The 13,269-nt window shown below is 39.1% G+C and overlaps 1 protein-coding gene across 3 annotated transcripts in view; it reads left to right on the forward strand.

Moving 5' to 3' along the window:
• Positions 1 to 13,269, forward strand: part of LOC307157248 (uncharacterized protein) — a 175,885-nt gene that overhangs the window by 85,087 nt on the left and 77,529 nt on the right. Inside the window, exons 1-2 of one of the 3 annotated variants that reach the window (XM_079869113.1) lie at positions 10,496 to 10,553; positions 11,297 to 11,451. The exons of 1 other annotated variant lie outside the window; for it this stretch is intronic. In XM_079869113.1, the coding sequence (XP_079725239.1) occupies positions 11,367 to 11,451 (85 nt within the window). In that variant the 5' untranslated portion in view covers positions 10,496 to 10,553; positions 11,297 to 11,366. Of the gene's footprint in view, positions 1 to 10,495; positions 10,554 to 11,296; positions 11,452 to 13,269 lie in introns of those variants that run through there. One more of the 3 variants, XM_079869112.1, reaches the window with a different exon arrangement.

Below are 13,269 nucleotides of genomic sequence, written 5' to 3' on the forward strand. Positions count from 1 at the left end.
TAATGAGCTGATGAGTTGAATCAGGTGTGTTTGATTAGGGAGACGAAGAAAACGTGCGGTGTTGGGGGTACTCCAGGGGCCTGTTTCAGAAAGGAGGTTAAGTGAAAACTCTGAGTATGTTAACCCTGAAATGAGGGAAACTCTGAGTTTTCTGTTTCAGAATGGGAGGTATGTTAAACCTGAGAAAGCAGAGTAAGTCAAGCCTGTTTCAGAAAGAGAGGTAACTTATACTCAGAGTCAGTTAACATGGCAACTTACTCTGTGAACCTAACCTGGTCGGGAGCAGGTTTTCTTCGGGAAACCCAGAGTTTCTTTCGGTCTCCTCCCCTTTTTTAAAGAGGAAGTGGTATTTAAACACCTCATTCATTCTTTCGGTACATTGATTCATTGTGCACATTTCAGTCACGCAGAGCGCATCAAATTAAGTGAATGAAATGGCATGTCCTTTTATGGACGATCCTGTGGATGAAGAGGCTGCATTAATCCGTAGGGAGTTACATTTACGTCGGGAGAGAATTTTGAGACCCAGAGTGGATTTTTTGTCATATCCATATTCAATTTTATTTGAGCGTTACCGTTTTTCTTTACAGTCAATAAGATACATCCATAATCTCATCCATCCTTACATCAGAAACATCAGCCATCGCGGCCGTGCTCTTACATCCGAGCAGATGCTTTGCGTTGCATTACGTTTCTTTGCAAATGGTAGTTTTCTGTATAACATTGGGGATGCAGAACATATCAGTAAGGCTACTGTTTGCAGAGTTGTAAGGAAAGTGTGCCTCGCTCTTAAGCACTTTCTCCGAATTTTTGTGCTGGGCACAAACCCGTGAGAGCCATCAAAGAGGAGTTTCACAGGATTGCAGGTCAGTGATGTATAAATCGGTTTAAATGAGGCTAACCTGATAAATGACGTTCAGTTAAGAGCATCTTGCTGCGACCCCTGGAAGTAAACTAATAATTAGAATTCCTTTTAGGATTTCCGAATGTGGTTGGATGCATTGATGGCACACATATTCCCATCATTGCACCTTCCGAAAATGAAGCTGACTATGTCAACAGGAGGTCCATCCACAGTATTAATGTGCAGGTACACTGACAGCCTACTGTTTCTAATGGTCAAAGACTACATCACAATACTATAACATGTCTCATTCTTTGCATTGCCAAGATCATATGTGATGCTGCACATCTCATTACAAATGTGGAGGCCAAGTGGCCCGGTTCTGTTCATGACTCACGAATGTATCGTGAGTCAACCCTGAGCAACAGACTGGAAAGGGGTAAGTAAATGCATGTATTTCAATGTATGCACTACACACTTACTGGGGAACTTCTATGCAGCTCTAAAGCAATGTGAACTTTCTTACAGGAGAGATTGATGGCTTTCTGCTGGGAGATAGGGGTTACCCATGCCGACCAACACTAATTACCCCTTACCCAGATCCTGAACCAGGCCCCCAGCGCCGCTTCAATGTGGCACACTGCAGGACGAGAGCCCGGGTGGAGATGACCATAGGCCTGTTGAAAGCACGTTTCCAGTGCCTACGTCACCTCAGGGTAACCCCTGAAAGGGCCTGCAACATTATTGTGGCATGTGTTGTTCTCCATAATATTGCCATAATTAGAGGGGAGCAACACCCTGCCCTACAAATACAAGACCCAGAGGAAGACCCCATCAACCCGGCAGATTTCCAGGATGGAAGGGTAGTCCGGGATATGATATGCCGAAATGTCTTCACAGATTAATACACATTATATCCACCACCACAACCAACCACAAAATAAAATAAATGAATAAACACAAAATCATAGCAATTTATCTGGTGTTCTTTATTTCCTACACATTAAAAAAAAAAGATTAATATATTTTCAATACTTAGAATTCACCTGTGACCATGCACTCACCTCTAGCTTTAGTTTCAGAATCTCGATTTCCAGATCTACCTTTTGGATCTGGCGGTCCAAGTATACTAGTTCTTTGCTGTTTTTTTTTCTATCTTTTTAATAAGAAGAAGCCTATATAATTCCTTAACTGGCAACTGAAAATACAGTAGATTACAGTTACATAATGTAGTTCTAAAATTCTACAGAATTAAATGGTGGCATTTACTGAAAATCACTGAACTGTGTTCATCTGTGCACCAGAAGTTGATGGACCGTCCTCTTGCTGTTTTTCCACACTCTGGGGAGAGATAAAATACCTGTTTATACTTAGATTTAAACTTAGATTCTATAGGCTACTCCACATAAAAAAGGTGAATAAATGTGAATGTGTAGATTGTTTGATAGACACATAATATTACCATTACCTCTGTAGGCCTCTCTGTGGCAGCAGAAACTGTTTCTTCATCCCCATCATCCTGTGAAGATGAGCATTTGAGTACACTTTATAACACTATTTGTCATAATTTCTGGTGTATTGAGTAGGCTACTTACAACTGCCTGTGGTTCTGTTGGGACAGGAGGCTCCAAAAGACAGATTTTACCGTCAGAATCTGTTGGGACCAACGAAAAACCCACCCCAAAGTAAAATAAATGGAAATATCACAAATAGCCTATATAAAAACACAACACATAGGTAGACCTCTTACATTTTATGAAGGCACTTAAATCTTCTGGAGTGACTGGCTCTGATGAAGTCCCTCCAGGAATTCCCTCAGCCATTGGCCTTCCAGCATTCAGGCTCAGGGCCATCTCCTCTGCATTTGTCAGAGGTGGTGGTGCAGGTCCTCCCCCCGTTTTGCAAGCCTCTGCCTTCTTTCTGTTGGCTGAGTAGTCAAATGAGATTGAACATTTAGACCTATGTCAAAAATGCTGCTGCACTGCTAGACACTGGATGCTATTTAGTATTTTATATGTCAAATGTTTGTAAAGTCAGGTGGACTACAACCATGATATGCTCAAGCCTTACCTGATTGAACTATGTTTTTATATTTCATTTTCAGCTGCTGCCGTGTTCTTTTAATGCCTGCAGGATTGCACCTACATGAAAATTAAAATTAAAGTTGAATAACACATACTGTTCTTCCAGTTTCACCTCTGATATTATAACAGTTGGGCAAGTCACTTATATTACTAACTACAAATGACATCTTCAACAGTGTAATTAGATTAATGTAATAATTACTATCTCTAGAAAGTATTGGTCTACTTATTACTAATTACTTTCTAAATCCCATATCAACCTCAACCACTTGAACAATACAAGGAGAGACAAGAAACTGCACTTTTAATGCTTTCAAATAAACATTATACAATTGCATGAATTATTCTTGAAAAAATATATCTTTTAAAATTTGATGTTAAATCCACTATTGTTTTATACAGAATTGCTTTATAGTCTATGCAGCATGTAATGCAATTACATCAGATTTTACTTTAAATTACGGAGTAATCCCTTTAATTAAATTACAGTTTTTAGATTACATATAAATTAATTACACACAACACTGTATAACAGTAATTCAAATGTAAACTTACGCATTGACTCGAGCAGCTATTTTCTCCCAAGCTAACTCTCTGTCCTTCGCCGCTGCAGCCGTGTTGCTTTTTTTTTTAAATATATGTTCGTACTCTCCATATGCTTGCATAAGCACATCCAGTTCTGCTGGTGAAAAATATGAAGACCTCTTTTTGTCTGGCGCCTCATAATATCTGCGCTCCATTGATAATGGCTTTTTATAGTTGTGGTGCACGAGCTTAACTCAGAGTCAGTCAACTCAGAGTTGATTAAACTAACTCATTTCAGCTGTTCTGAAACCGAAAACTCAAGAGTTTCCCATCTCAGGGTAAGTCAACTTTTAACTCAGAGTTGGTTGAACCTCCTTATTGAAACAGGCCCCAGGACAGGTTTGGGAACCACTGACCTAAATAAATGAAACACCAGGGAAAAAAAAGGAACAGAAAATAGCCCTATATTAAAATAATATTAAACATAGATATATCAATGTATTATTATTTTTCAATAATCAATCAACATAATCAATTTAAGATTTTTTTTTCTTCATTTTTTTTACTAATTATCAAAATAAAATATAGCCCTACAAAGCTATTATTACCAGAGCATGTGATCAGAGCAGGTCATTTTACCATTGTTGCCAGCATGACTATACCAGCTCAAAGTCTACTACTGAGAAATTTCACATTATTTGAGCGGACTTTGCTTTTCCAGTGCGTGATCGGTACATGATTGGAGCGTTTGGGCCGTTAACGACAGAGCAGAACGCGCAGCGCAAACACGGAGTCGAACATTGAGCAGAGAGCGCAGCGCGCCGACACACACGCGGAACGGAGAGTGCGGTGGCGCACACGGAGCGGAAAAGCCCCGCTCATGAAAGCTGCGCGAGGATGAAACCCGATCGCCATACTTTCGGTCTATGTGTGGCGGAGTGGCGGTATAGGATTTCAATAAGTTACTTTGCTTATGGTGATAATTGTCGACTACGCCACCCTGAATAAATCAGGGAATATCTAAATAACCCAGAAATTAGCATTAGGTCCCACAGGTTCGTGTGTGTCAGGGAGGTTAGAGACAAGAGTACAACTAAATTACAAAAAAAAGTCTTTTATTGACATACAAAAACAGTTAAAACAGTATCTTTTCTTAAAACAAGGGCGCTCAGCGCTCAATGTACAAATGTCAAAGCACAAAAACAGGTGTTCACAGGGGGGCAATATGAATGGCACACACCAACATAGTCCTCTACCCACAAGGGTAGGAGGAGTTTCAGTCAAACAAAAAAATAAAAACCAAACCACCAGGCTGAATCTACCGGCGGAAGGACCACTTAATGGCTTTTCCAAAAGCGTAATTCTACTCACACACACACACGTCACCGTGCACTTGGATCATACACGCAAGCACTCCAAAAGTGTCACCCATTGCAACACTACCACCACCACAATGCACTCGAAGGTCCTCCCGCCTGGCCACCTCAGTTCCTGGGAGAAAACAAGATAAACAGCTGAGTTTGGTAAAACCCAAAAAATAAATAGCCAAAAGAAAATATAATAAATCAAAAGCAGCAACGACACACAAGTAAATAACAGAAACAAAATACACACAGCTGAACTAAAGAAACAGAAAAGAATAACAGCAGATAGAGCTGGTGCAGCACACACACACTCGCGCGCACACACACACTGGTTCTTGTACAAATAACAATCAATTATTATTGATCATAACTTTTCTATCACACTAAAAAGGGAAAGGAAGTAGGCGATACAAATCCTGTGCCCTTATGAATTCCCGCCGGCGCGATCAGCGCGACACGTAGGGCAGCGCAAGCACCGTAGTTATCCGGGTGGACTCGAGTTCATAGGAACACGGAAGAACGAGAGGGAGATTGTACAGGGAACCAGCAAAATGGTCCTGAGGACGAAAGGGAGGACCCGCGCCTCACGAACGCCTTAAAGAGAAGCAGCGAGATGTTAGTGCCTCTCTTTCCACTACAATCTTCCAGACATCGTACATGACACTTACCAAAAGACGACATCACCCCACATATAATCCCCACAGGCTACTGTTTACAGCGATCATCACAACCACCGATTAACTGGGGTACAGGAAGCAATGCATTAACAGTGATATAGCGACTCAGTATACTACACGCCATCATAACCACCACTCAATACAGGGACAGTTTACATACCTGAAGGGTGGGCAGACACCTATTCTGAGCTGATGAAATGCACCGTCGGAAAAGTGCTTAAATGAAACGCTACAATTTAAAGAGATAACACATATCAGTAGCGTTCTAAACACACGATTTAAACCACTCACTACCAGCACATACCTGAGGCGCTAGTGGATGACGCAGGAGGGGAAGGGCAAGACGTGACATATCTCAGAGTACAGCCAACCGGCATTAAATAGCCTGTACTCTTTCCTGATAGGACACCAGGACTGTCACTCACTTAACTAATCCTGCCACATATGGGCTTGTCTGCATTGGCCATGACGCTAGTTAGCGAGAGGCTGGGCTAAAGCGTGCCGTGTATGTTGTTGTACAGTGCGCGGTGTGTGATTTTTCGCCCTGCAGTCGATTTCATTGGTTTAGGTTACAGTGATGACAGGTAATACTTTAGAATCAGCTGCAGGGCGGGATTTGCGCTGCACACGGAGACTTCCGCCACTTAATATGTTCGTGTGGAAACACGAAAATGTACCTATGTTCCGCACACAAAATATTGCATTCAGTCATTCGGTACACACGTGCCCTGTACCGAAACGGTCCGGTACGAATACACGTACCGTTACACCCCTAATATATTTACTCCAGAAACTAACTATACAAACATGGAAAACAGTGATAGATGGGTCTCTAAAACCTTTATGCTGAAGAGAAAATCCAACGCAGGGGGGGACCAAGTCAAACATGATTATGTATTTCTGCTCAGCTAGCAACACTGGACATCAACCACACGGCATAGGCTAATAACCTTTTTTTCATATACTGTGTACTTTCTATAACAGTTCTATCTAATAACATATTAAACAGTACTGTTAGACAGATCGCTAACTAACGAACACAGAGAATGCGAGCATTGTTTGCTCTGGCGTTCTCAGCGCTGCCAAAATAAAAGTCACCGTGCTTGCGTCACTCCTACCTGTTCCTATGGCCACTTGGCCAGTGCGAACGCAAACAGCAAAACCGAGTTTGGGGGAGAGTAGTTCCTAGAACTGTTTAGAAGTGGACAGTTCCTATAAATAAGTTCCTGTAACTACTTGGTCGGAAAGCGGCTAATGTGCACGATGTCTCTAGATTCCTGTTCTATGGTTGTGTAGGTGCAATACTGTGCACAGTGGCCTACAGAATGTAGAGCATAGTGGTCAATATGTCAACTTCTCTCTCTCTTCCTCACACAGACACACACACACACACACACACACACACACACACACACACACACACACACACACACACACACCAGGGATGCAAACAGGCGAGGGGTGGAATAAGTGAGTACATCCAATGAGTGGGGGGTGCTGGTAAGTAAACCAGTGACGGATGGCGGGGAGGGGGTTGGCATCTGGATGGGGCACAAATGGTTTGAGGACTGGAGCAAGCCTATGTAACTGGCACTGCTGTTCAGAATCTAAACAATATTCATAACCTTTGTAATAGTTTTTAGACCTTCTCATGTGCTCAGACTGCATGCCAGTTCCTATAACTAATTTACCTCCTAATCTAAGGTAGTGTCTTTCCCCTACACATAGGAACCATAACTGACATGTTGACTGGTCAAGCACAATAAGCAACTTACCTAAGGTAAATTGCCATTACTTTTTTTTTTACAAAAGAAAACCCAAACAAACACGTTTCTGGGAAATATTTTGTATCTCAGTGAGTGCTCCATTATGGTTGTCACCTCCTCTTTCACCAGCTTCTTATTGTACATGCAAGTAGAAAATAAGCCCTCCCTGACAGTTGCAGTTCCTAAGGAAGTTCCTCGAGTCAGTAGCTCTTGTTCTGATCTGATCAGGCTCCTGAACCCCTCCCCCTTTAAAATGTCTACTTGAATTTGCATGAATCAAACAAGTGACCTATTTTGGTATCAAAAAAGTGAGTAGTTTGCATCCCTGACACACACACACACACACACACACACACACACACACACACCTGGAGAATCCATTCTGCCATCACCTAATAAAAAGACAAGACAAAGCACAACCAAACTTTACAAAAGATATCACAACGGTGAAAAGATTTACGAACTCACAATGAAGGACAAAAAACCAAAAGAGAAACTAATGGATGGAGTGAGGTTACAAGGATTGATGGTGCATGCCAGGGATATCATCAATAATGATATGGTGGTGTCTTTCATCAACTTGCTGGTTTATTTAGAAGATGAGAAGATACTCTCTAAACTGGAAGAGTGGGGAGTAAGACCACTTTCACCAATAAAACGTCGGGTATGGCCGGGAACGGACACCGTGGATGGAACACGGTTCCTAAAAGCCCGCTTTACGGAGCAGGTATGTTCGCTTCCATACTCCACAAAATTTGAGACTCTGCGGGGCACAGAATATTTTCGGGTCATCCATGATAGGCAAGTGCGTGTTTGCAGACTTTGCATCAAACCAGGGCACACATTCAGAGAGTGCCCTGAATTTAAGTGTTTTAAGTGTGGCAAGAGCAGACACTATGCAAGAGATTGTGAAGAACAGATGGGAATAGAGAGAGAGCAGATGGATAGACAAGAAGAAGGTGAAAGAAGAAACAACATTCTGACAGAGGAACAAGGCGAGAAAGCAACTGATGATGTGGAAAGGCAAGGGACGGATGGAGCTGTGGGAGGTGAAGAAAGAAACAAAATGGAATGGCGAAATAGAGCTGAAAGTTCCAGTGAAGAGGATGATGGTGAGGAAGAGATGGAGCAGTCGGTAGAGAGCGAGGAGAAGGAGGAGGAGAAAAGAATGAAGAGGAAATAAATGAAGAAGAGAAAAAGAATGGGTGTTTTGTTATTTTGGGCCATGTGCTCGTGTCATTGTCTGATCCCTCCCCCTTGTAATCTGATTATTGTTTGAGTTCTTCCACCTGTTCCCTCCTGCTCCTCCCAGCTCGCTCTGGCTACCCCGGTCATCTCTTTATGTATATTTTAGGCAACAATAAAATGAAATATGGTATAAAATACAACTCTGCCTCCTTTCATTTAAAAAATCTTTAACATATTAATGGCCACATAAATGTGGTTCAGGCAAACGCGTACAATTGATTATCTTCACTGCATATATTTATAACACGAAATCTAAAACGCAACCCTGCTTCTTTTTGTTTTCATTTTAAAAATATGAAACATATTGATCATTAAAACTGACATTTAACAAACAGAGACAGGGTTGTGTCATTTTATTTTATTATACATGTACATACAGTGAAGAGAATGTACTAAAATAAATATATTTAAAAATATATAAAATTACACAACCCTCTCTTTTTGTTAAATGTCCGTTTTAATGATCAATAATATCCAGTATAAAAGTATAAGTAGCCTAAAAGGTATAAGAGGCTATACAATGAGAAATAAAGCAAACAATTCAGTCAAACATAAGTCTGTTCTCTAATAGGCTACAAAGTTAAAGTTAAGCCTAAATATATAAAGTTGTGAAACATCACTTTGCCAAAACGATTTGCCATGGAACAAACTATAGATTAATGAGACCAAAGATTGACTCATACACAAGACGAATTATATCTCATGTTTAACCAATAGATTAGAGACATCAGAGCCAGCGGCAAACATCAGAAGGACTAGCCTATTCTTTCAAATAGGCGCTATCTTTATAAATAAACCACAGATTTGAGCTTTAAACAACTACATTCTCGCCTGAACACTCTTAAAATTACATTTCGTGACACAATAACAGCAGTATTTTTAAATTACGCAGGGTTTCTCCTCTGCTATTGACGCTTGCTGGTTGGTGTGTGACATGCATTCTAGGATACCTGGCTGTCTCAAGTCCGCACAAGTCACCTCTCGATGCATCCTCGGTAAAAGGGGCGGATCAAGAACACATCCGGGGATTTGAACTGGACTTGGCTAGATGTGAACTTTGAATTGGAACAGTACTTGGGCAGCGACTGATGACGTTTCACAAGTCCACAAGAAAACAAGTACAGACAAGAACGCATATTGAGAAAGTGGAGTATCCCTTTAAGAAACTTAACAAGTATGACTTTAATCAATTAAATATTTATTTTATTATAAACAAAATTGCTTATATAAAAGAACATTATTTCTGAAATTAATAAGGTCAAAGAAAGACCATACCTTACTTATAGAAGACAGATTTGTTACTCTTCACTATGTATCTGTTATTACATAGAGGGAAATTATGAGGAATAAAATTATGTTTGTAAATCAATTTCCAGTGAATCTGAGAGCTTTAGAGACGTTTAGTCATATTTCAGCACAAATTCTATACTGTCGATTTGATTAAATAATGAAATGTAAATCAGATTTTATTGTCTTTTAAAAGAAATGATTTTAACAATAGTTTTCCACTCAGACAGTCAAAATCAATTGTTTTAAACCCATCATTAGTGTAATTCTTTACAGTCACAGCCATTTTAATAGAATGCACTTATATTCTGTGGAGAAACTGAGAATGAACAAGACGGATATATTCATCATAAGGATTCAGTTATAGTTATTAAATTAAACAGTAGATATTTCTCTGCAACCACAAACTTAATTTTTAATCACAAATTCTAAAAGAGTTTGAAATACTCAAAAAGTTATTTCCAATCCTTGTAATATGAATATCAAGATACTTGACTTTGTTCATGATTGAGAATATCACAAATACTCAGTATTTGGTACAATTATATTAAGTAATAAGTCAGAAGCTGTTGAAAAATTATCAGTGGTATTGATAGCTTTTGGAATCTGTGATTTTCCTTTGAATCAATCCTTTATCTTATCATTTGAATGTGTTTTCTGTATGTGAATTTCTATTTCGTGTGAAAAGGACTTTTATTTTGGTGACATGATGTCATAAGGCTGCGCCGCTCCAGCATCTGTGATTCTGCTGAAGAAAGGTTTGTGTTTTTATCATTTAATGTGTTTAAATCAATTCAACCCATCAGTACAATTATATAGAGAACTTTGAAATGAAATTTTTTTTGAATGAAACGTTATAATGTGTCTAATAACAGTAATGAACATAGTTTTTACAGGACTGCCAACTCTCATGCATTCAGCCTGAGACTCAGGCATTTCACACTGTTATCACGCCACACATCCATATTCTCACACAGTATTTATTTTCTTCCATACTATGGATGTCAAAGGGGCCCACAACTGTGTGGTTACCGACATTCTTCAAAATATCTTCTTTTGTGTTCAGCAGAAGAAAGAAATTCACACAGGCTTGGAACAACTTGAGAGAGTAAATGATGACAGTTTTCACTTTTGTGTGAATTATCCGTTTAATTTTAACCTTTAATAATAATAGTATCAGCTGACAGGCTCCCTGTATGTTTACAGCTTTAGTTGAGAGATTTTGTCATTGAGAAAGATTAACATGTAGCTCTACCTGATATTTATCACAATGAATCGATATTGAATATTGAATCGCAATCGAATCACAAGCTTATGAATTCATACAATTTTTGTCAAGCATTAATAAAAACAGTACCAGTTATTGTACCATGTTGTCACTCAAATTAATTGGAATTCTGTTTAGTTACCAAATGTTTTGACAATCACAACACAGCAATTGTGATGCAAGGTCTTTATGTTTTGTTTTTTTCTTTCTGTTAACTATTCTCCTCTTAAACAGGACAGAGTGTCCAAACACACAGAAAAACTCCTGGTGAAGCGACTGAGATCCACGTGACACTATTATAAAGATGGCGTTTATTAAAGAGGAGAGTGAAGACGTGAAGATTGAAGAAACATTCAGAGTCAAACATGAAGAAACTGAGGAACACACAGGTTAGTTTCATTCTCAAAGTCTTTCTTTAGTTATTCTGCATCATGCGTCTCTTTATTGGATTTATTACATGCAGCTGGTGTCACAAATTAAATTAGAAAAAACAATTACTTTCACCCAAACATCATAATGTTATAATGAAAAACAAGTTTAAATGGGCAAATCTTTTATAAATATTTTTGATTCTTCATTTTCTCTTCTGACATACTAGCCTGCAAGTCAGTCTGGGCAAGAGCCCATTCAAGCCCATTTCCAATCTTTCCAAATCTTGGCACCAATCACAAACGTTGAGGCAGGCTTTACACGATGACGATCGCTCTGATTGCTTGGTTTTAAGTCTATCCAATCCTAGAGGCATTTGAGCGACGTCCGTTGGTGACGCCCTTTTGGAAATGGGATGTGAATGAAGCTTCCCCAGACCCACTCTCAGTTACGACTGAGAAGGGTCTGGAGTAAACCAGGCTACTGACATACTCCAGTTCTTACTAAAACACACTAGACATGCTTATTCTGTGCATTTTGAGCACGTTTTGTGGGAAATCATTTTTGTTTTGTCCATCAAAATTCTGCTTTCACATTTAATTGAGTGTGAGCAGTGCAGCAAAAGTAGACTGGGTGTCAAACCCCTGCTTCACCACTGATTCACTTCACTGCAGTTAATGAAAGTGCGGGTAGGCAGACGCCGATTGACCATGTACTCGCTCAATTGCGACCACGTCATTTTAATTCGCACATTCTCAAAAATTGGTTGCATATGTGACCATTTTGGTCGCAGTCTGGAGCCCTGCATAAATAATTAATGACTTATATAATAACAATGAGGCAATAATCTTTGGGTCAAATAAAGTATCAAAAGCAAGTAATCTTATGGTTTTATAGAACAACACTGTTAAAATACATAATATAATATCCATAATATAGACAATCAACTTTTGTACATTATGTATTATTACAAATGACTCCAGAGGGCGCTACCAGCCTGGTGCATTATCCATGCATGCAAATGATAACAGTTCATGTGAAGACCCACGCAACCTACACGCATGTATATGTGGTTTTAATGTATAATGGTTTTAATACAACGTACAGCCTTTCATTCCTGCCGCTCTCACAATGTGTTTGAAAAGATATATATAAAGAACACCAGGTGTTGTGCCTTGTAGGCATATTACATGTAGGGCTGCATTAAATAATAAAAACAATAATATTTATTACTTTACAGAAAACTTTAATTTTGGAGGGGAGAAAAGCAGACAGCCTACTGCTATAAATCATTAGAGAGGAACACTTCAGTACACTACACTAGAAAAAAATATATGGATTATCATGTTACTTCAAATGTTTTCATTCGTTATGACCTTATGAAATGAGATTGGAGTAAAAACATGGAGCCTAATGTTTGGCGCATTTTGCTTTCAAATGGCCATTTCCTGAAGCTATCAAGCTGCTCATCACTATGAAACATTATTGTTAACACATTATAAACATCTACATTTGAGCAGATATCCAAGAACACAATAATTAACAGTAAACACTGGTCTAAACATTATAATATTCATCATGTTAGTGTAAACACTCATACTAGCCTACTTTTATATCATGCTGTGTTTTATATCATAGAGCATAAAAACATCCTTGTGTCGTATATTTATTTAGCATTTAAAGGTTGCTTACCTGTCTATGGTTCATATTTCAACATGTTTCCGTCGATTTCATACATTTTAGTCTGGCACCTGTTCAGCTAGTACAATGTGAAGTTTATGCAACAATAAAACACTAATTAATATAAGTGAGAATAAATTTCTTACCTTAAAAATCTT

This window comes from Squalius cephalus (assembly GCF_949319135.1).
Source record: "Squalius cephalus genome assembly, chromosome: 4".
Taxonomy (NCBI): domain Eukaryota; kingdom Metazoa; phylum Chordata; class Actinopteri; order Cypriniformes; family Leuciscidae; genus Squalius; species Squalius cephalus.